This window comes from Channa argus, chromosome 3, assembly GCF_033026475.1.
Source record: "Channa argus isolate prfri chromosome 3, Channa argus male v1.0, whole genome shotgun sequence".
Taxonomy (NCBI): Eukaryota; Metazoa; Chordata; class Actinopteri; order Anabantiformes; family Channidae; genus Channa; species Channa argus.
The window spans coordinates 25,671,281-25,695,774 of record NC_090199.1 but is presented as its reverse complement, the minus strand read 5'-3'; the positions used below and the strand labels follow the sequence as shown (position 1 = coordinate 25,695,774).

The 24,494-nt window shown below is 39.3% G+C and overlaps 1 protein-coding gene across 3 annotated transcripts in view; it reads left to right on the top strand.

Annotated features, from left to right (window-relative positions):
* The window catches only part of LOC137124307 (uncharacterized), a 40,078-nt gene extending 15,584 nt beyond the window's left edge, over nt 1-24,494 (top strand). For 2 of the 3 annotated variants that reach the window (XM_067499163.1, XM_067499162.1), the window contains 12 exons: nt 5,829-5,931; nt 6,047-6,092; nt 7,994-8,098; nt 9,486-9,581; nt 11,264-11,389; nt 11,550-11,669; nt 12,706-12,842; nt 13,589-13,808; nt 13,943-14,125; nt 14,580-14,724; nt 14,829-16,124; nt 17,143-24,494. In XM_067499163.1, the coding sequence (XP_067355264.1) occupies nt 5,829-5,931; nt 6,047-6,092; nt 7,994-8,098; nt 9,486-9,581; nt 11,264-11,389; nt 11,550-11,669; nt 12,706-12,842; nt 13,589-13,808; nt 13,943-14,125; nt 14,580-14,724; nt 14,829-16,124; nt 17,143-20,597 (6,032 nt within the window). In that variant the 3' untranslated portion in view covers nt 20,598-24,494. The remainder of the gene's footprint in view (nt 1-5,828; nt 5,932-6,046; nt 6,093-7,993; nt 8,099-9,485; nt 9,582-11,263; nt 11,390-11,549; nt 11,670-12,705; nt 12,843-13,588; nt 13,809-13,942; nt 14,126-14,579; nt 14,725-14,828; nt 16,125-17,142) is intronic. The other variant, XM_067499164.1, reaches the window with a different exon arrangement.

Here is a 24,494-nt window from a genome sequence, read left to right as displayed (position 1 = left end):
GAGCCCATAGTTGTACAACCATGTTACAGATTAGAGCATCTTCCCGAACAAACAATGTTTGAGTAGTAACAGATACCGGTTTCAGAAACACTTTAACCAACACATTCCTTACAGAATTATTGATCATTAGTGAAGTTGAAACAAAATTTGTTCTTTTGCCAGAAAATGCAATGTCAGCCCTAGCTATACTTGAGAAGCTGCTGCTCATTGTTTTGCACTGACCTTTGATAAATCATCATATGGTAGCTGCTGTTTCTGCATATCTTGCTCCCTCCTGGTGTTATGTGTGATATACAATAATTAAAAAAACACTGGGGGCATATTCACAAGTTGGTAGAGTTGCAACAAGTTGCAACATACAGTTGGTCTGAATACCCCATAAGAAGCCAGCAAACAACCGCAGAACTGTGCGGTTGTAGTGTTTCCCTAATGCCTACAAATCATATATAAGATGCCAGAAGTCAGATATTTCTTATCTTGTCATAAGCATGTGTGGAGAGGTGGTTATGGTTATGGACCCTATGTAGAGCACAGGTCAGCCACGTTTCAGAAATCCTCAGATCTTTAAACTGCTCAAATACAGCAAAGAACTTAATGTAGATCCAAATTGAATCAGCATTATTTTGACCAACAATACTGATTAATAATATGAAAATATGCCCAATGCAGGATATTTCTAATTTCTTCTAATCAAATGAATAGACGTATTCCTGGACAATAGATGAAAATTGGGAATTTATTTTTACTAATTAATTTCAGTTTATTTTTAAACCACCTAAATATATTATTATTTTGATTAACCTATAAACTCAGAGAAACAGGTTTACTGTATGAAATCAAATTAAATATGTATGTTTTCAGAATAGAACAATGTTTCATTTTCCCTATTGTCGCAAGAACAGAGCTCCTATTTTGCATAGATTAGGTCTCCTCAGCAAACAGTATAACTGTGCCAGACCACTGCAGGCCTCAGGCCAGTGTATAAAACCAAGTGCTGTTTGCACAATATTGCTGAGGAAACATACTGTGGCACTGAAACTGTGTGAATGCTTTCTCTCCCTCTCCTTCAGTGTGTGTATGAGTGTGTAAAGCAGCTTCACTATAATGAGGAAGCAAAGCAAAAGACATTTTCCCTGTAATTGAGGCTCTCAGAGAGCACTTCCTCCAAGGCTGTTTAATATGTCTGCTAGAACCTCGTCAAGTGCCTAATATGCCTACTGTTAGCGATTTAAGTTAGGAGGCTTGACTCAGTGGGAAAAACTCATCTGGGCTAATTTAATTTACTGGTATATAAGGTTCTGTCGTGTCTGTTTTTCTCAATGTTGCAATTACACTGATAACGTATTGCAGATCTTTAAAGGGCCTCCTCTGTTATTGCTGTATATAGTGCATACAGAAAGTTTTCAGACCTCCTCTGCTTGTTTCTATTTTAGTATACTGCAGCAGGTAAATTACCAAATGTCTGTAAATGTATTGACAAGAAAATAAAATTTCTAGACCTGGACTGGAGTACACCTGTCGTATATTAAATTGTTTGGACATGATTTGGAAATGCACACACCTGTGTACCTTACAGAAGGACAGCAATCACTGCAGCCCTCCACCGTTCTGGGCATTATGATAGAGGGGCTAGCAAAGAGCGGTTTTGCAAAAAGAGCACCTAAAGGTGCTGAATTTTCTGGTCTGTTGAATCAAGATAGCCATACAGTATCTTCTACTGTTTAGAGATTTAAAGCACAAATCTGTCTTTGAATCTTAAAGCTGGGAATGTGGCACAAAACAAAATGGTAACAAATCATAGATAAAAAGGCCTGGTGTTTTTATTTAGAACAAAAAACTTGCATTTCTCTTGATTCATAAATGTAGAAATTTAATTATTAACTACAAGAAAATCTAAACATGGTTGGTTCATGTTTGTCAAATTTGGCTGATTGAACATAGTCATAATGTTGTGTAGCAAGATAATATTACTATCACAATAAATGTGTAATGGCTAACGAAAGTTTCCATAACTGTACTTTTAAACCATAAAACTAATGGAAAACCAGAGATAAAGAAAACCACATGCAAAAACAAATATGTTTAAATTCTCGATGTATTGATGAAATCTGGCAAAGAATTACATTTAAAAATCACTTAGAAGTAATTAAGCAATATTTATTATTAACGATTTATATCTGGACTCTGAAGTGCAGTTTGTCGACCTGAATTCCCCGGAGGCCTGAAGGCAGATTACCTCACTTTCTTCTGTCTCGTCTGGCTCAGTCTGTTCTGTCACCATCTGCTTCAGCTTGCCCTACACAAACACACACACACAAATGCACACACACTGTTACTCATGTCTCCAGTGGGCCCACTTTTCCTTGGCTCAAATTTTCCTCTCCCTGTCTCTGGCATGTGCTGCAACATCTTGAAAGTGCAATACGAATCTTTTATTAAAAAGCATTTTCAGACTTATCAGTGTCAACAATATGTCTTATTTGTTTAGTTTGAAACATTATGATATAACTTGTATCAGAATGATTTTACTTGGAGCGTTGGCTTATGTTTTATTAAGGCTACGTATGTACATATGGCCATGGTAAGGCAGTGGTTCTCAAACCTTTTGTGTCATTCCCGTCATTTTTGGAGGGTGGCGGGTTAAAGCCCCACCTCTCCTCCATCAATATGGTTACGAACAGGCAAAAAAAGAGCAAATGCATTTGGCAAGAACAATTAACAAGTCAAGAACAAGAAGAAGTAGACAATATGTGAGTCTCATCACTGCATTAGTGGCTGCAATGAGCCTGTTTTGCATTGCACATCTTTTCAAAATGGGGATGCATGATTGATACTGCCACTCTCAAGTCATGCTCAATGTTGAGCTGAGATTTGTAGTTTTTCAGTGAAGCAACCGCTGAAAGGCCCATCTCACAGAGATAAGATGTGGCGAAGGGAAGAAGAATGCTCACAGCCCTCTGCCCAATGAGTGGATGCTCTTTCTCCACTCCGAGCCAGAATTCACTCAGTGTCTGAGCTGTAAACCTCAGCCTCGGGGGGGAGTCAGAGGGCATCTCGATGGATTGGTCCTCTTCAGCAAAACTGAAATTGACAGGTGCTGCTGCAGTGAATGGATCCAAAACCCATTCATGTTGTTTGGGAAGCAGTTTTGAAATAATCCTCTCGTGGAAGAAATGTGCCGCTTCATACATGCAATCATGTTCATACATGGTGGATCCAGAAACACTGGTTTCAACAAGTTCACTCAAATTCTCAAGACATCGGTATTTTTCTTGATCGAGGTGCCTGCCCCACATTTTGAGTTTTCTTGTGAAAGCAGTGATCTTGTCTGCCAGGTGAGTTAGGTGCTTGTCTTTGCCTTGAAGCTGAATATTTAATTAAATGATGTTTCCAAATACATCGCTGAGATAAGCCAGTTTTAAGCCAGAAATTGTTCATCATTGCAGCCTCATCCTTGCGCTCCTCCTCCACAAAGATGCAAATTTCCGCTCTGGGCTCAAAGACTTGTGACAACACTTGCCTTGAGAGAGCCACCTTGACTCGCTGTGAAGCACAGCTGAATGGTCAGCTCCCATCTCCTCACAAAGTGCAGAGAACAGTCGTGCTTTGAGGGGTTGACTTGAGGGGTTGCCACATCACCTGTGGCTCTGGTTTGAGCGTACTTGCAAAACAGCAAATCAGAGCTCAGTGATTTAGAATTTACAAAAGAGAAGTATGAAATGAACAGACATTATTGCTGTCAGTAGCCTCGTCCACTTGTAATGCAAAACGTGTATCTTTGAGCCTTTCGATGAGTTGTAAATACATTTTGCAACTGTCATTTTACAGGGGGATAGCTTTCAATTTTTCACTTTCCTCATGCAGCATAACTGACATCATGTCTATAGCAGCGGGTAGAATGAGCTGCTAGCAATTGTGTGTTTTTTGGGGGGCGGTTTTTTGCACTGGACAATTTTGTATGCAACTTTAAATGAGGCCATTTGTGCTTTACTGTTCACTTATGCAGATTTTACCATGCAAGACACAAAATACACATGGGTCTCTACTCTGCCCCCACCATCCCCACGGTGAATCCAAGAGCAAGATAGGTCTCATCATATTTTCTTTTCAGCTCGTTTTTTGGTTGATTAGTGACTGCCTGTCTTTTGTTTGTCTGCTGGAACTGAAATGTCAGTTTTTTGTTTTGGATTTTTTTGTGGTCCATGTCACAAATCTATCCATTGATGTTATGCCCGCTACCTACACTGCTGCCTCTCTGTGTGAAAATGTTTATATTGTTCTGTTGCAATTAACACGCCGACAATTAATTGCTACTTTGGGACTGGTTCCATTTTTCCCTTCTGGTCCCCTAACTGATGTTGTTTTAATTTACATGTATGACCCCTTTGTTTGTGTGAGGTCATTTTGTTTTGAGTACATGAACTTTATTGTTAATAAAGCATAGCATTAATGAAGATTGGCTGAAAACAAGACACAGTTCCTTCTGTTCAGCACCCCACCTATCATGTGTTTATTCGCCACTAGTGGGGCGTGCCCCACACTTTGAGGACCACTGTGGTAAGGTTGTATTAGTCAATGTTTGAGTAGTTCAGCTTCAAAAATTAACTATATTTATATGTTTAAAGATCCAGAATTATTTTAGTAGGATTTAACATGGTGATGTACTTGTAAGGATCTTTCAACACAGGCACTCCCCTAGGTGCAAAATTCCAGGTGAGGTGCTGCACAAAATGTTTTTTATTTAATTTAATTTGTTTTGTGCAGTAATTCAGCTAAGTAACGGTTTGGTTTTATGTAGATGTGATTCGGACATAGTAATTGAATTCAGTGGACATCATTGATGTAGTGCACTGCTGTTCATGACAGCTTTAAACTGGAGCTAGGCTTTGGCTCCTGATATCCACATGTAACCTTAGTGCAGCCAGTCTGTGGTGGGTCTTTTTTGCCTAACATCATGGCTTTCAGATACTCTTCTTCTCTGACAAACATGCAATTCCTTTCCCTTATACAAATTCATAATTCTGCAATATTTGTGAGGGAGGGCAATGCACAATTACATATGGTACAACAGTGTTAACATATTTTATTAATTATTAAAGTTACTGTTCTGTGTCTATGGAAGACTTTTTAAGCTAAATGTTTTTTTATGCACAACAAACATGTAAGCTACAGGAAAATTATCATTAGGGCAATTTCAGCCCCATTACATCTGTACATTTTTATTTTCACCAAGTTGTCAAATTATTTTATTTTTGGTGTGTTTCAAGTTGATTATCACAGCATGTGTTTTAGTTATGCTTCATTAAAGGGATATTACTCCAAGCAGAGAAAGAAACTAATCACCGAGGCATATTAAGACAAGAAATCTAATCTGTCTAATAATGAAAATACTGTTGTATTCCAAAATAAAAGTTATGTCATTTCGAGCACAGATGGGAAATGCAGTGTTTAGTGAAATAGTTCAAAACAAATTAAAACATTGGTATTTTGCAGTTGGTTTCCTAAAATAAACACACACAAAACCATTGCCCAAGACACCACTCAGGTCAGTTCTTATATAACACAATGAATGGCATGGATTCAGGGAGACTGTAGACATTCTTGATAAGGTACAGAGATGTAAGCTATACTGTATACATTGACTCTTCAATGATCACATTTCAGGCCTTGCTTTGGAGAGCAGTGCAAAAAATTATTCATCAGTCTGAGATGAAAGGGTGATGACTAGTATACAAGCTACTGCCTGTCATCAGCCCTGGTTGGAGTATGAATACAGGCCCATTGAACACTCTCAGGCATGACAACACAAGGGCATTTTGTGTTTGCAGGTGGTCCTGCAGATGGTCTGCTCGTCCCTGGCGACCAGCTTGTGAAGATCAATAATGTCTCTGTCGATGACCTGACCCCAGAGCAAGCTGCTGAAATAATCAGGTCTGCACAAAGAGCTGCCCACATGCACACACATACATCATCATTGGTAGATGCACGACCGGATAGTGTCTAAAATGAAGTTATGCACATCATTTTCATTTTTTTATTTTTTCAGGGAGTGTAAGGATACGTTGACAATGACGGTTCTTAGATTAATGCTGGTGAGTCTATTGTATGTAATGCGCACACACACACACACACACACTTACAAAGTTACACTGATGGACACTTAGCTGTATAATGGTTGGATCTCTTCCAGCAGCACTTTAGACACACATACAAAAACACACAGAAGCCTCTGTAGTATATGAACATATAAAATGACCACATAATACACGTGCATTGTGCCTGCATACACACAGGATTTTAAAATGCTGATTTTAAAATACAAACCCATTAATCAGCATGGCAATGAGGCCTAGGGAGAGGGCATCACTAACAACAATCCTGTCACCAAGGCCCCACCACTACATCACTGTTAACAGTGACAATATGTCACACCCCTGATACTTCTTGCACTGTTTAATCTATACTGTGTGTGTGTGTGTGTGTCTCATTCACCTCAATCTTTATCCATGAAGTTGAGATGTGTTGGCACTAAGGGAAGTAGATTAGTAAATAAATGGCTGCTTCTCAGCAGTTGTGCTGATGAAGGCGCCTTTAGCATCTGATTCGTACATCACAGCTTCGGTAAAAAATCATTATACAGCTTTAGGGATTAGTAGCAGTTCCCACAAAAAAATTAATCTGTCAGGTGTAGATATGGTTAAGAGATTAAGTGATTATTTTATATATATATATATATATATATATATATATATATATATATATATATATATATATATATATATATATATATATATATATATATATATATATATATATATATATATATATATAATCAGAGAGACATATGAGCAGGAAGACCGTTTCACAGTCTGTTCAGGTGCTTCAGTTTGTTAGCTTCAGCTGGAAGTGAGGTATAAGGGCAATAATGTGCCTATATTTTTTCCCAAGTGGCCTTTATTTAAGGTAAACATAAATGGATAATGGACATCTCCTAAAAATAAATCCATTAATAGTACTGCAAATTGTCCATATGGATTTAGATTGTGTTGTACAAACAATGAGATAGTATTGATGCACATATCATAATCAGTTGACTTTCTGCCCCCCTGCAATATTTGATGCTATTGTCAGGGATTGTGTATGAGAATGGACCTCAGAGTTAGCACCGTGAGAGGGAATGTGGTAAAAATAAGAGAACTTTAAATCAGTAAGTTAAACGTTGGTGCTAAACAGAACAGGTAAGGAACAGATATGAAAAATAACCATGAGTGTGGATATCCAAGACAGATCTAGAATGGCTAATATTAACAAATTAACTGTGCCTAAAACAGAACTAGATGAGGAACACGACTAATAAACCTCAGATCAAAAGGTAAAGAGGCAACAGAGTCCTGATACAAGAGTCAGTAGTCCAGATAACACAACAGTCAAACCTGAAGGCGGAGTGTTCCATCAAGGAGAAAACACGAACATCTGACAGGGAACTGAGGGGAGAGCTGAGTCTAAATGGGCAGGGGATAAGGGGTCAATAAGAATGACATGTAATATGATATGTGGTAAAGCTGGTAGAATCAACTGGGAACAGGAAGTGGGGGAATCCCTACAAAATAAATGAACAGGAAGTGGAACCAATTAATGGCAGCTATCCACACTCCAGTAAGCACACAGGTTATTTTCATATTGGCTAACCTAAACTTCCTTTAATTAAACAATAAACCTTAACGCAAATATAGTGCATTAAGATAATGTAGATATATTTGTACCATAAGATAAGGAATAGCTAAAACTAAAATCTATGTTATGGTAAATTTTCATTCTAAAACAACTTTCATGTTTTCAACTTAGTTTTTAGAAACAATGACTGTCTCTTCATATGTACCACCTCACCTACTGAATATATATTTGCATTACTATAAGTGCTGATAAAAAAAAAAAGAAAATACAAATATGACATTTTTATGTTATTATTTTTACTGACTTGTACACGTTCCAGGGCCCAAAGTCATCATTCATCACACCAGAGAAAAGGGCCAAGCTCAGGTCCAACCCTGTGAAAGTTCACTTTGCTGAGGAGGTGGAAGTCAATGGACACTCTCAGGTGAGTGTGACGACGTACTGTTCTTCTGTATTTTCTTAATGCTAAAAATCCTTTGTAATGCTCAACTATTGCAATGAACTTATGTTCATTATGAAGAGCCACAAAAGAGGTTATGCTCAGAAAGTGCTTAATTGTAATTTATCGCCATGATGTGCGCCTCAGATGAAAGAATATTTATTGTGTTAGAGTCCATCGAGACGAGGGTTTTTATGTAAAGGGAAGGTCAGGTTTTGAAAAGTCATTCAAAATCATGAAACATTTATTACTGTAAATAGGTGTCAACACATTTAAGTTGTCCAGTAATTCAGCTCAGTAACAATGAATGAACACCAGTCTACTGTGTAGTGTCAAAAGTATATCATTTGTTTAAAGTATATATTTGCTTATTAAAGCTAACAATACATTCAGATGGTAAATAACTCCACAAACACCTTTGTTTACTTTTTCTCTGCCATTTTATTAGGATTTGAATTAATCAAGATCTGATCAAAAAGGCAGAGGTTTGATTCATAAATCAAAACCTTGAAAATTAAGAGGATGAGTAAATTATTGTGTGGACAGGAGGTCAACCAAATAAATATTTGCATTTTACATTTAAATTGTTGTTGTTGTTGTTAGTTACTTTTACATTTTGTCATACCACAAAAAAACGGAAATGGGAATTTCTATCCCTAAGTTTACTTTTAATGTGAATCAGAGAGGTGGTTTATAATTGGTCAGTGTTATTCCGTAGTGTATGCAGTTTATCTTGTATAAGCCTGTTTCGTAACGATCATGGCTCTATCCACTATCCTGCCAGCGGATGTGAAATTAGCTGGATAATGAAAACCACAGAGGCTGGAGTGGCCATTGCTAATCACAGAGAAAACACAGATCGATATCTGCCTCATACTCCAGTCCTAATGCCTGTGATTACAGGACAATAAGCACCAGATTACAGAGAGAGAGAGCAAAGGATATACAGTAGACATAAAGAGAGAGAGTGAGAGCACAAGATGTGTGGATGGGTAGGTTGTATTAGCCATCGTTAAAAAAAACAGAGAAATGGAAGATGAGAGCATGACAAGGGAGGGGTTGTCTAAAATTTGAAAGCACTTCATTTGAACTTTAGAGCACACAAACATCAATGTTGCATTACAGTACAATGTCAATACAAAAAAACCCACTTTAAACAATCATATGAAAAGAGAAAGGCAGGGAAAGATGAGTCACCAACTGCCTGCCAGAAAGAAACAGGCTATAAGGAGGATATGATGTAAAGAATGCTGCATGTCAGGCTTCAAATATTTTACCATATGCCGTATCTATCATATGCCTTATCATTTTGTTACCTATTCTCTGCTTGTGTGTAATTCTCACATTTTCACCTGAAACCTGTGGTTTGCAGGGCAACTCACTGCTCTTCCTGCCGAATGTTCTAAAGGTTTATTTGGAGAATGGGCAGACCAAGGCCTTCAAATTTGAACCCAGCACCACAGTAAAGGTAAAATGAAATGCAGTCCACCATACTAACATACATTCCTACTGTAGCTTAAAGGGAAACTGCACCAATTTTCAATGGGGGTTGACCAAAAATAAGTCAGATAGTATTTATGAATGAAGAGACATTCAGATCCCTCCATGATTTCTATACAGAGAACTCTCCATTCATTCCCCTGCACCTGTCCGCCAGGACAGCGCAAAATGATGTTTTACGTCATTTTCCGCTGTCCTGGCAAATTGCCGTGGGCTCACAGACTACAACAAGTTTTTCCTGGAGATGAACCGCCGCACTTGGGGAACAGTGTCTCTGTGTATCTGTGCACCGATGGAAACAAAACAGTAATCACTCTGCTGCAACGAATTAACCGTTACCTTTTCCAGCTGCTTCTTTTGCTGTGGGGGGGGGGGAGTATAAAGGTTTTGAGCCTCATATTGAAGGGAATGCTAAAAACGAACTTCAGGATACCAAGCAAAATTAAGCAACTAAACCCTGCAAACAAGCATCATGTAAGTACAATTTACTACTATTATGGCTTTTCTGTTTTAGCTTTTTGCTAATATTTATTAAAGTTACCAAATCAGGCCTGTGGTGTTATTTGTGTTGCTTTGAGTAACTAAAGTTAAAGTGACAAGTTTACTAACATTTCTAACGTTAACGCAACTCACTGCTAACATATTATTTATATTTTTAGGCACTACATCATGTCACCAATTCAAACATTGGATTCTGCTAAGAGGACTCTTTGGAGGGACAGCCATCCTATTTTACCAGCCTGTGTTGTCTAAAAAATTACATCAAGCTCCATCTCCTGACGGGAGTCGGACATTACATGGGAGACATTTGATTCACAGAGGACGAACCAGCAGTTTTATTAGCTCTCAAAACCAATGCAGGGCAAAAAGTGTGCAAGGCAATCTGACTGATTATTAGAATGTTTTTATTTTTGCCCTTTTATATATATATATATATTATATATATTTTTAAGTCTGTTACATGTAATACAGAATATGTGCTCAGTATAAGTTAGGATGATCTGTTTCATATGTCCTCATTCAAATATTCATTTTTTACTACACCGTGACTGGTATCAAGAAAGACAAATATCAAGTAATTTGTAAAACAGTACAGGCCAAAAACTAAAGGGTTCTTCCAGCTATTTTGTATTGGTGTTGTCTTTTCATTTATAGATTATCAATACCATAGGGGTGATGGATAGCTTTTCCTAACCAAAGTGGTCATAACTGTTATGCTAAATACGCTATTGCAGCTAGTGTCATATAATGATAAAAGCATTGATAAAATGATTTTAATATTAGTTAAACAAAAACACAGAAGAACTTCTTCTTCAGCCTCCAGTCAGTCTTCAGCTGCTTGGATAAGTAGGAAAATGTTTCTAACCAAGACGAAAGAAGTCCAGTTGACATGATTCAAACTTTGGATAACCAAACCTGGATGACTGAGAATCTTTACCAACAGACAGTTTCGATGCTTCTGAAATGGAAACAATTTCTACTTTTCAAAACTAATAAAAAACTGAAGCTACTTTTCATGTCCCCCTGTTTGTTGATCTAAACATTTTGACAGTAAGAGTCGGGAGCCAGAAGTTGAAGGGGAATTCATGTGATGTAGCGTCAAACTTGCACTTTCTGATGTTATAAAATGTTTTTTTTTTTGCATATCAGGACATTGTGATGACTGTGAAAGAAAAGCTTTCTTTGAGCCGTATTGAACACTTCTCCCTGATCCTGGAGCAGCAGCACAGCATCAGCAAACTATTGCTGTTACATGATGAAGAAAGGATACAACAGGTATTTTCAGTGCAAACACACACACGCACACCATATAGAAATTTCACATTCTCCTCACAAATAGACTTCAAACCACAGCTGCATTTGAAAAATGGGTTATATCTGAGATTACTTGAGGGATTTTACCAGTATTCAGTTATATGCATGTGCGAATCTCCAGGTGGTACAGAAGAAAGAGGCCCATGACTACAGGTGTCTCTTCCGTGTTTGTTTCATGCCCAAAAGCCTCCAAACTCTGCTCCTTGAGGATCCTACAGCCTTTGAGTATCTTTACCTGCAGGTACAGTAGATACTACTACTCTACTAGTCTTTAGTTTAAGATTTTACCAATTTTCATTTCACCTATCACCTTTCATTACATTATTATAAATTTCTAAATACGTTTTACCTGCTCAGATTCTGTAGAGTGAGTGACAGTAGAAGGGAAACTTATTTTTCCTCATTTCCAAAACTTCATCTTCACTAAAACTTGTTTGTTTATCGCTACAGATAAAGCATATCTTCTCTATGTGAATTATCAGACTAATTGTGCAAAAACAAACCCCACTTACTTAAGTAAATTTTTCACGTATCTGTACTTAAGTATATGTAATTATGGTTAATTTCACTTTTACTACACTACATATAAAAGCAAATAGTTACACATTACAATCACGTCACTTTACACATTTCATAATAAAACACTTTTTCCATTTTCTTTGTGAAAACAAATCACTAGAGAGACAAACATAGTGTCTGTTTCTCCTCCCATGGTCTTATTTAAAAGACTTATTTGACATATCAGCAATACTCAAAGTGAGCTGATATGCAGTAATTTTACTTTTTGGCTTCCGGAACTTGAACTTGGTGTTGCCTCCTTCTTCCTCTCACTCGACATGAGTAGTTTAGAAATAAAACTGAGAAAAGTATCGGATCATATAGTTAATCAGCTATAAGCTGTCGTTTACGTTTGTTACCATTAATTAGGTAATGTCCACCAAAACATGAAGCAGCTTTAATACTTTAATACTTAAGTAAAATATAAATTGTGTACTTATTTTTCTTAAGTTGATATTTCAGCGGCTACTTTAACTAGAGTACATTATTGTTTATTTCTACTTTTACTTAAGTACAGTTTTTGAGTACTTCCTCCACCACTGCTCAGCTGACATGTCACTAGTGAGTCACTGACTTAAATGAATCCTCCACTGCTTACTGACAGGTGTATTACATTATTATTTTTTTTTACTTATTTTACTTAGTACTTATTCTACTTATAAATTAGTAATCCAAGTAATCCATTACCAAGTTCTTAACCAAACTTATATTCATGTTAGGGAGTAAATGATGTGCTGCAGGAGCGCTTTGCTGTAGAGATGAGGTGTAACACTGCCCTGCGACTTGCTGCCCTGCACATCCAGGAGAGGTTGGCAAGTTGTGGACAGTCACCAAAGACCAACCTGAAGACAATCACGTAAGACATACATAGTCATTGTAAATAATATTGTAATACCTTAATCTAGCACTAGCAATACCTTAGTGTAAAGTGGGTTTTTATGCTGGGAGAACATAAAGAAACTGTAATTCGCCAATAACTTTACTGTGTATTTTTGTTATTTTGTATACAGGTCACTGGTAACATGAAGGTGACTCTGCCTGAAATGTAGAAAAGAAACAGAAAGAAAACAGTTTTAGCAATGTCATCATCCATATTTATATTCCAAAAAAGACCTTTTTAGCTCTGGTGGTATCAAAGTATTGACAATCTATGAAGGTCCAACCAAACTGAGGCTTACCAACAATTACATATTCCAGATCTAACAATTTACTAGGGAGTTAAAGGAATAAGGTCTATTAGGTAATCTTACTGCAACCATAAAACACTTTCCCAATATATAGTAGAAGCAATAGGCAACTGCTTTTTCTTGTAAATACACATGCATGCAATAGATTGTACACAGAAGCCAGTGAGAGGTTCCATTCTCACTGTCACACAAGTTGGGCAACAGTAATAAACTGCAAAATTTTGAATTTATTTTACTGTCTCTAATGAGAAATAATTTTTGTTTTGGAAGTTTCTGTTCTTTTTGTTCTTTATGTACACACACACATGCATGCACTGTCATGAAATCACATTTACATCTCTGACACACTCAGGACATTCTCTGTACTGATGCATAACAAGCAGACCTACTAAATTTGTGTCTTTGTCTGCTTCAGGAAGATGTGGGGAATAGAGAATTTTGTGTCATCCACCTTGTTAAGGAATATGCGAGAGAAGGATCTGAGGAAGGCCATCAGTTACCACATGAAGAAGAGCCAATCACAGCATGATCCCAGGCAGAAGGGCCTGTCAGTCGATCAGGCACGGATTAACTACCTGGAGGAGCTGAGCGACCTCAAATCATTTGGTGGGAAGTCCTTCAGTGCCACCATGATGGTAGGGTTTTTTACCTATGTTGTGCCTGAATCGGTCTTTCTCTTGACATTTGGTTGAACATTTTGGCCTCCCTTCTGTACGCCTCTCTTCATCTCCTCTCTGCTCCAACCCTTCCTCTGCTCACCCATCCTCAGCTGCAGGACAGGGAGTCATCAGTGACCCTGTTGGTCGGGGCAGGCTATGGAGTGAGCCAGGTAGTCAACTACAAACTGAGCATCCTGTCCACCCTCACGGAGTTCACCAGCATCACACGCATCGAGCTGCTGCCAGAATCCGAGAAAGTCAGCCTGGTCAAAATATACCTGCAGGACATTAAGGTAAGACCAGGACTACACACACACACACATCTAACATAAAGGAAGTAACCAAAATACAGAACACCTAGTTATAAAGCTCTTGAAAGTAACTGAATCAGCATTACAAACACTTTAACACTGTGGTATTATGATTGTCAAAAACTTTAAAATGTGTTAAAATGTCAAACTTTAAAGTTTGACATTTTCCCTCTTTGGTTGTCTGGAACCAAACAAAATCAACAGCTGTCTAAAAATATTAAAAAGTTCTGATAATTTGCAGTCAACATAACATGACCCATGATTGTGTTTTTTATGTTTATTAAATATGTATATAGAGTGCAGACTTCAACATGTTAAGGGTTGCTTTTTTATCAGTATTGGGACCCTATTATACTGTATACAACGTATGCTTTCACTGCTGAAACAAGACCCCTCTCTTTCCTTGTTCCATCTGATCTCTTCTTTTCCTATCAAGCCAATCACATTACTATTGGAATCAGTGGCCGCCAAAGATATGTCCTGTCTGATAGCGGGATACTGTCGAGTTTTTGTTGATCCCAGCCTCAACGTTTTTCCCTGGACAGATGACTCCAAAAAGCACAGAATTTCTGCTGAGGAAGGTACAAAGAAAACGCACTTGTACAGTAACCCACTGTACACTGTACAGCAGTGGGTTTAAAATTCTAGTCATTTTTACTTTTTTATTTTTTTTTTATGTCGACAGGTTATGTGTCCCGGTGTGGCAGCGACTCAGACAGCTCCTCAGATCTGGACATGGAACCACTGGTCACCATGGTGTCTCACCATGAGAGGCACTGCCTTCCAGTCAGATCCTCATCTGATTCAGAGGGAAGAAAAAGAAAGGACAGAGAACGAAAGAGAAGCAAAGATGGCAAAGAAAAGGAAAAAATTCCTTGTGAGGATAAAAGAGAAGAAAAGGACACTGACACTGGTATAAATAAAGAGGGTAAGAATAAAGATGCAGAGAACAAGGAGGAGACAGCGAGAATGCAAGATGGTGGACAAATACAGATCAAGATAATGGACTCCAGGGAACAAGGGGGTTCTGTTCGTCAAGAAAGGACTAGTATTAGACAAGACAGGCAAGCAGCAGAGGAAAAGCCGACTGTATCAGAAGCATCGGATTCATGTCATACTGACTCTCGTGTCCTCTCCAGCCCCTCCAGTGACTCTCTTGATGCTATGGAGGAGGATGATTTACTGTCATGTTCTTCCTCTATCCAACCCATATCTCTCTCTCAAACCCACCTGCAAACCCACTCTCCCATTCAGCTTCACCCATATCCTCAAAGGGACATTCAGCCTCACCTCCTTGGACCTCCACCAGCTCATTCCCATCCCGTCATCCACTTAACACATCCCGACAGTGGAGGAGGGGGCTACAAAAGATCAGACAATGGAACAGATCCTCAACTCCTAGCAACTGTCCCCAAATCTCGGAGCATCTATTGTGTCCAGAAATGTTCAGATAAAGCCTGTCCTGATGACAGCTCCCTCTGTTTTGCTGACCTCTCCCGCCTTGTAGATTTCCTGCCTAGCCCACCTGAGGCCAGTGAGGAAGAGGAGGATGAGGAAGAACAGCTGCGGAGGAGGAGGAGAAAGATGTTGAAACAAATGGATGGGTCTGGGAGAAAAGCACGTGATGGTAGAATTGTAAGTGGTGATGGTGGTTTTAAAGAACATCCATTATCCCCTTCCTCCCCCTCCTCCTACAAAGAATTTGTGTTTAACTTCGACCAAAGTGATGCACGCTGCTACTACAACCTGTGCTCCAACATCACCCCTGACAGCACTCGCAGCCTTCCCCGACCACTGCATCCTGATGAGGGTAAAGATGGGAAGGAAGTGGAAGAAGATGATAAACTAGAAGATCTGGACCCAAACCCCATCCTCCAGCCACCACCTGGCTTTGGAGATAGCAGCTCTGATGAAGAGTTCTTTGATGCCAGAGATCGCTTCACCTCACCTGAAGACCCAGCCTCAGGAGCCATTCCAAGAGGTGATTTGTTTTCATTGTTTGGCTGATCATTTGCCATTTTTAGGCCTTCAGATAAAAACACAGGCTGTGAATTCTGCTTTTGCTGCCATCTAGTGGCTGAGGAGAAAAATCATTGCATTACAAAGCAGTTCTAAATATGTGCCATTAAAGAAGTAACCACACTTCTGACTACAGCTAACAGTGATGTCAGATGTGGTTTATTTACAATGAGAATTCAGCTTATAAAGTTCAGTGTAACCATGTCCCCTTCATTACACTGTAAATATTACAACCTTTTCATTAGTCCAGTGGGGAAAAGTATAAGAATTTTGTATAAGAACTTTACTTTGTTTTTTGTGCTTGTACTTTCAATCACCACAGTATTATTAGTATTTCTGTATTCACAACATGGGTACAATAAAAGTTTCCTAAACAGTCCCCATCTCTATATATTAATATAACTATTTTCGTAGACTTTCCTACACTATAAAAGTAAATCTATTAATATTAACAAAAAAAGGAGAAATATAAAACAATACAAACATGGTGTTAGACTTTAAATCTGAAAATCTGCACAAATTTGATCGATATATAAACTATGTGACAGCCACAAAACAAAATATTACAATTTTCACCTTTGATCAAATTTTCATTAAATTATCAATGCACCAGACCCGCCCTAATTTTGTTAAGGTTCCTTGTTTGAGATCTGATTCCTTATAACTGATATTGTATTTCCATAACCTACTACAGCTGCCAGAGGAAAAAGCAGTAAACAGATTATTAATTAGGACAGAGCACATAATTATTTTTGTTCAACGAAGTTTGGGGCAATATTTTATCATTGGGTTTTATATGTTACTTCTTGAACAATCTGTATAATAGCATAATAGAGATATTCTAAAAGAACTATTAATGATTAACGACAAACAATAGAAGGAAGAGGTTGGGAATGAAACATATATTACTTTTCATTAACAGAGAAATTTGAACATATTTAAACATGTCAACTCTGATAAAAGTTATTATTTTCTTGTAGATGTTTGTACTGAAATGAAACTGGATTTCCTCAGCGCACTCAGCCTAAGTGACATCAGAGTTTCTATCACAGGTGGAGACAAAGACGGAAAAGCAGATGACCAAAGACAAAGAGAAGCAGAAGGAGGAGGCAGAGAAACATTGTTCCAGCTTAGAAAAAGATCTCGTAAGCGACGTTCCTTCATGGAAACAGATTACACATCTATGGTGTCATATCCAGAACCAGATGTAGAATCAAAGCAGGACCTGCTTTACAATAACCTTCATAAAAACTTTTTGGCACAAACCATTGATGCCCATATGCTAATTCTAGATCCAGAGCCCTCAGCACAAACCCAGAATCTCAGCCCTACTGTCTCCTCTCTTACGCACTCTGAAGGGGAACCAGCTCAGCTTGAGTCTAAACCCATCCTGTCAAAATCCCTCTCTCATGGACTGGGCTCCCCTTCATGTTTGGGGTCTCATGAGCAAATGCGAGACCTACAAGCTTCCTCCCGAACCAAGAAGCAAGAAATGGAGATGGAACCTGACACAATGGAATCTAAATCGGTCACAGATTTGGTGAAAGCTCCCCCTCCTGCTATCACCATTATTCGCTGCCGGGTAGGGCCAGATGGGAAAGAGAGTGCTGACAGACAAGAGGAGGAGATGGGTAAGCAGAATGAACAGAAAGAGAAAGAGGTTATAACAGATTTGTCTGGGCCCTTTACTAGTCACATGTTTATCCCAGATGGTGCTAATGAAGAAGGTAAAGGAGGAGACACACAAGAGGAGACGACAGAAGAGATGAGAGAGGGCAGTACAAAGAAATCACTCATTGGTGCTGAACAGAAGCCAGAAGCAGGCACACTGCCTACTGCCTGTTTGATGATTAATTTAATTAAAAAATGTAGCAGCAGCCTTTTGGAATTGTATCCAGTTGACCAAGCAAAAAACTTGTATGCAGAAGAACAAATGCTTGAAGGTTTGCGGGACATGTCAAACTCATTCTCACCACCGCTCGCTCCACCTCCATCCCCTCTGCCTCCAATGGCAGTTCCTCTAAAATCACAAAGTGACTGTTTGGAGAGGAAGGAAGAAAGCAGCGTGAACACCGGAATCTCAACTAGAAGGTCTCTATCTAATTCTGATAAACAAAATCACACCAACAAAGCACAATTCCATTTAGAAGTCCCAGCCAGTGTTGATGATGAAGAAGCAATCTGTGTTGGTAGTTCTACTATGACTGTTAGTGATGAAGTTACTGACAGCACTAATTCAGACAATGTTTTTGAGGATGATGAGGGGAGTAATTCTTTAAATTCTAGTTCAAGTGACAAGAAAGATGATTGGATTTTGGCTTCAAAGCCAGAAACAGAAGGCAAAGATGACTCACAAATGATTATTAAGTCTGCAACCAATACTGAAGTTTATCCAAGAATTCATTCTGTTAATTGTAATTATACCCATGCTATAAACTCAATCACAGCAAAGCTGGGAACTGCAGCGAGTGTCACATCCCCAGCATTTAATTCAGGTGCTAGATTGCAAAGTGAGGTTACACTTGAAAATGTTTCTAGATCAAATCAAAATGGAGAAAAACCCAAAGATGATTCTTCGATGTCACGCGTTGAAGCGAAGGACAGCTGCACTGGTCCTAGCTCAGCAAAAGCTTTACGAGACCTCTCCACATATCCCCCCTCTCCAACTCATTTCCTCTTCCAGCCTTGTTCCCCTAGCATCATGGGTCGATTATCCGCCTCAACAATTAGGGAGAAGATTCAAAACTTGCCCCTGTATTTGTCACGCTGCCAGGAAACCCCCAACCAAGCTGTTGTGCTTAATGTAGCCCAGGGTACCTCTGAGCACAGTAGCAGGGATGTTGATATCACCATCAAAGTTACAGATGTTCACGATGTCACACAAACTGTAGATTTTGAAATGGGCACAGCTGCCGAATCAGTGGAGTCAGATGACTCTGATACAACAGTTACAGGGTCTGAGGTGGATGGGGAGATTTCTGTGGAGACGACCTCAGCAAAGAGTTTTCTATTAGTGTCAGAAATTGAGGAGTTTCACTCTTCATTGCCGATACTGACCGTACCTAAACCTAAACAGCAAAATCAATTTCAATACTTGAGTGGACCTGTCAACAACACACCAGGACCAATAACCGAGCCTCCAACCTCTATACTAAACAATCTCCAAAGAGATACTTTGGGCCTGAAGATGGACTCTCCTGGGCCCATAAAAGATGCTCCAGAATCAAAGAGGGTCGCAACCCCAGGTGAAGATATTCCAGGCTATAATATGAGCAGCCAGTCACCTTCCACTCCCACACCGATAGTGGTGACCACTCAGAATCTAAATGGACCCCAACTTCAGTCACAGAGAGTAGGACAGATCAGCAGCGACAGGCCTTTGTTGGGTCTTTGTAGATCCTCAGAGCACATTTCAGACTCGCCAAAAACCCTTTCTTCAGGCTGCAGGGTGTTTACCATTTGTGATCCATCCCAGACAAATACTGCTGCCGATGTTAGGACTACCCCACCCTTAAAGTCTGAGTTTGGCTGCAGTTCTGTATTGGCATCTGGATGTGAGTCTGTTATAGAGGGTGTTCAAGTACCACTTGATGCTTGTGGTTGCCCAGCAGTCTATACTAACTGCTTTAGCAGAGGGGTTAGCTTTGACGATGAGCTGACAATCTATGAGTTTTCTTGTCGTACACAGAGTGGCGGTGTAACTCAGACTTCTGGAACAGGTCTCCCTCACATGACCTCGCCGCCTGTTCCTTCCTTTCTCTGCACCTCCACTACCCACTCTCCTTCCTTCCCACACTCTATACTTTTTTCATCTTCTACCTCTGAGCTCAGCCCTCTTCTCTCGCCACTGTCCGATGCCTCAGACTGTTTACTGTCTCAAACACACAAGGACACCATCAGTCGACTAGGTCAGCAGCAGTACCCAGAACCGCCAACAGGTTTCCAAGTACTTCGTGTAGATGTGGACCAGCTCCTTTCGATTCTGGAAATTAACGGACCTGACCGTTCTGCTGCATATCACGGCGGACGTCACCCAAGGGACACCTGTCCTGCTCACTTTACAGAGAACAAGCGAGTGCTCCAGATAGAGGCACGGCGCCTGATGACAGGCTGCCAGAAGGTGGTGGGGACTGGACAGAGCCCTGAGGAAATGCTTCACTCCCTGGCAGATAGTTTCCGTACCCTGGTGGAGTTGGCTGGCATATGCCTTTGGTTCTCTGGTTGCGACAGGTGTGACCGAAGAAACGCAGAGGCAGTTGCAGGTCTGGCAGATGTGGCCCGTTCATTCAGGGATTTCTCTCTGGCAGCAGAGCGAGCCAGCAGCAAGCGCAGCTGCCAGGATCTGAGCACCAAGCTCCTGGCCAAGCAGTGCACCGCACTCACAGCTTCTGTCTTTTGCCTCACTCAGCTATTCCGCACCCTCACAGCACTATGAGTGGACCATACGCTCTGAAGTGTTAAAAGCTGCCTGTGTGTTTTAAGATCAGAAAAATATGGTTACCACTGAGCCCACAGATGTCACTGGGTTCAGAATGAACAGTTAAAGAGGCGAGATTACCTGGGAGCTCCATGATGGCTCACTTGATAGCAAAAGAAATTCGAGCCAGTTTGTGCTTTTGTGCAGGTAACGTGGCAGAGATGGTTGAGGTGCATGTGATGACTGACTATATGCTGTGCACGTACTGAAGCCCACAAACCAGTCAGCCAACAACCAGAAAGTAGAGCGGTGCAAGCTTTAAAACCAAAACCTGCTTGCATTCTTTTCTTGAGCAACTGATGTACTTGAATGTATTTCATTTAGTTTATTATGTTCATTCATGTATTTATTTATTTATTTAACTGATGAATTACTACACTAACTGAACGAGGAAGGAATGTAAAGACAAGGAAGTAAAAATAATGAAACATTTACATGAACAACTGTAAAGATAAAGCAGTAGTGATTTGTGAGCGTAGTGGGTCTTGTCCACATACACACGCACACTCACTTGAATTTATCCATTCATAGTCATTTGTTTCAACTAAGTGGCCATGTTAAGTTTTTGTTTGCTTTGGCCTTGTGGTAAGAAACACTGCAGTTCACTAATGCTTTTTATTCTATAGGTTGTTAGAAGTTATTTGGATGTTTCTGTTTACAAAACCAAAATTTAGAGGGAAAAGTAATTTAAAGAAATGTCACAAATCTAGCCTGGAGTGGTTTTTGCCATTTTATATATCTAGTAGCAGAATGCTGATGTGTGTGCATTATACAGCTATAATAAACAATAGTTTGGATGAGGTAGAGACTTTACAAATTCAATTTGTTTTCATTTTGCACAGACATTTGGTATGATTGTATGGAAGTGTAATAGTGTAATTTGCTAACTTTTCTCCTACTGGTTAGTCAGCACTTGCTTTCTCCATCTACTGTCGAAACACTGTTGAAGAACTATGCACAGTCTCCTGTGCATAGTGCTCTGGCTGTCAATCACTGGTCTATTACTGGTTAGCTTTTTCCTATTTAGTATTATGTCCACTGAGATCAAGAATCCCAGTATTTGGTGAGGGGGTAACAGTTCTCAAAAGGTGGGTAGGTTACAGTATACAGTTGTTTGAGGATTTTGAGAATTAGTTCTACTGCAAGCTTCTCAGATTATCCAAAGCTGTACAGTTCTGTCTGAGCTTTAGGAACAGTCAGCAGAAAGGCCTTTTATGCTTAGATTGAACAGTCCCTCACACTAAGTGCATTATTACTACAAATTTCCAAGTATAGAAAACAAATAATGGTAGTGACTGAATATAGGCACAGATAGTCCAGTAAGTGCAGGAATACAGTCTGTTGAACTGTTGGCTATGTGCATGTGTTTTTAAGCGTTTGATTGGTATATTTAATGGTATATTACATCATCATTCAAACTGATCCAGTCATTGGTTGACAGCCTCTTTTATGAGTTCAGGAGGTCAACTAACCTAAAATAAATCACCATGATCACAAACTTCGATCAGCCACAACATTACCACTGGTGGTCTTAAAAATCTCATGGAGGACAAGGGCCAGCATGGCCACACTAAGCAGTCTGCAGCTACACAGCAAAATGTGATGCACTTTGCTCAGAAGTGGTAGAAATACAGTGAATCCAGAAAGTATTCCCAGTGCTTTACTTTCTCCACATTTTGTTACATTACAGGTTTATTTCAAAATGGATTAATTCATTATTTTCCTCAAACCATACCCCATAATGACAATGTGAAAGAAGTTTGTTTGAAACCTTTGCAAATGTATTAAAAATAGAAAACCAAAGAAATATCATGTACAAGTATTTGCTTAACACTTTGTTGACGCACCTTTAGCCAATTACCAATTACAGCCTTAAGTCTTTTTGAGCTACATGCTTGGCACCTATTTTTTGGCAGTGTCTCCCGTTCTTTGCAGTACTTCTCCATCAGGACGGATGGGGAGCATCGGTGCACAGCCATTTTCAGATCTCAGAGATGTTCGATCAGGTTCAAGTCTGTACATTGAAGCATTCATCTTTCCCTTAATCCTGACTATTCTCCCAGTTCCTGCCGCTGAAAAACTTCCCCACAGCATGATGCTGCCACCACCATGCTTTACTGTAGGGATGGTATTGGCCAGGTGGTGGGTCGTGCCTGGTTTCCTCCAGACATGACACTTGGCATTTAGGCCAAAAATTATTAATATTCGTTTCATCAAAGCAGAGAATTTTGTTTCTCATGGTCTGAGAGTCCTTCAGGCAGGTTGTGTGCCCTTAACTGAGGAGTGGTTTCTGTCTGGCCACTCTACCATACAGACCTGATTGGTGGAGTGCTGCGGTTGTTCTTCCTCCCTCCACAGAGAAAGGCTGGAGCTCTTTCAGAGTGATCATCATTTTCTTGGTAACCTCCCTGACTAAAGCCTTTCTCTCTCGATTACTCAGTTTGGCCCACAGGCCCACTCTAGGAAGAGTCCCGGTGGTTCCAAACTTCTGACTTTTATGGATAATGGAGGCCACTGTGCTCATTGGGACATTCAATCCCGCAAAAATTGTTCTGTACACTACCCCAGATCTGTGCCTTCATACAATTGTTTCTCTGAGGTCTACAGACAATTCCTTAGAATTCCAGGCTTTGTTTGTGCTCTGACATGCACTGTAAACTGTGGGACCTTATATAGACAGGTGTGTGCTTTTCCAAATCATGTCCAATCAACTGAATTTCCCACAGGTGGAGTCAAGTTGTAGAAACATCACAAGAATGATCATTTGAAACAGGATGGACAATTTTGACTGTCATGGCAAAGGCCGTCAATACTTCTTTTACGTTGTCGTTATGGGGTATTGTTTGTAGAATTTTGAGGAAAATAATGAATTTGATCCATTTTGAAATATGGCTTTAACATAAAATGTTGAAAAAGTTGAGCGCTAGGAATATATACAGTAATTATAAAATATACAGTAATAAAAAAAAAATCAGTAACAGAATACCCAGTGTTCAAGTACACAAAAAAGAAAAAAATTATTTTAAACCATACTGATTATGGTAATTATTGTAAAACGTGTACGTTAGGGTCAAAGATCAGTGTTGGTAAAGCCGGTGGGTGGTTAACCCATAATAATACATCAGCATTTATTAGTTCATAATATTTTTCTAAAAACAATATTTTTATATTAAAACCATCAGGTGGAATCAATGTTATGGCTGATCGGTGTATGTGCGACACTGATTTACCTAAAGCTTATTATTGTGGAAACATTTTTACTTTGAATGCTTTTTAGAATAACATTGACCTCCGCTGGACCTGCATGTTCAGAAAATTTGGCAGAAGTACTGTAATTTCACCACTGCAGTACTGGGAACACAATATATTGTTTTTGTTTGTTTTGTTTGTTTGTTTTTCTATGACAGGTTAAAAACTGGTGTTTTTAACTTCTAAGTAATTGTTTCCTTTTGGTTGCAACAATATAATTTTCTTTATTTTTAAAACAATTTGCGAAAGACAAAAATTGATTATTGAATTATCAAATCCTTCTTGGTCATCCTCTGTGCTCTTGAAGCATGCCTTGTAATAATAAGCTCTAAAATGCATTGTTGTTTCATCAGGGATTTTATGTGGGAATGACTGAATGATGATACCTGCTGTTGCTTTGTTATACTCAACTCCCATCATTAAAAGCAACGTCAGTGTTTTAGGATTGTTTTACTGCTCATCCACTCTCCACGCACACATCCTTTGCTCATTCAGCCAAAGAAACACCAAGACATCAGGGCCTGTTTCAAATCCTGTTTGTCTCTCAGCCAGGAAGTCTCGTGCAAACTGGAACTGGAAAAAAGCTGCATTTAAAAAAAGGTATTT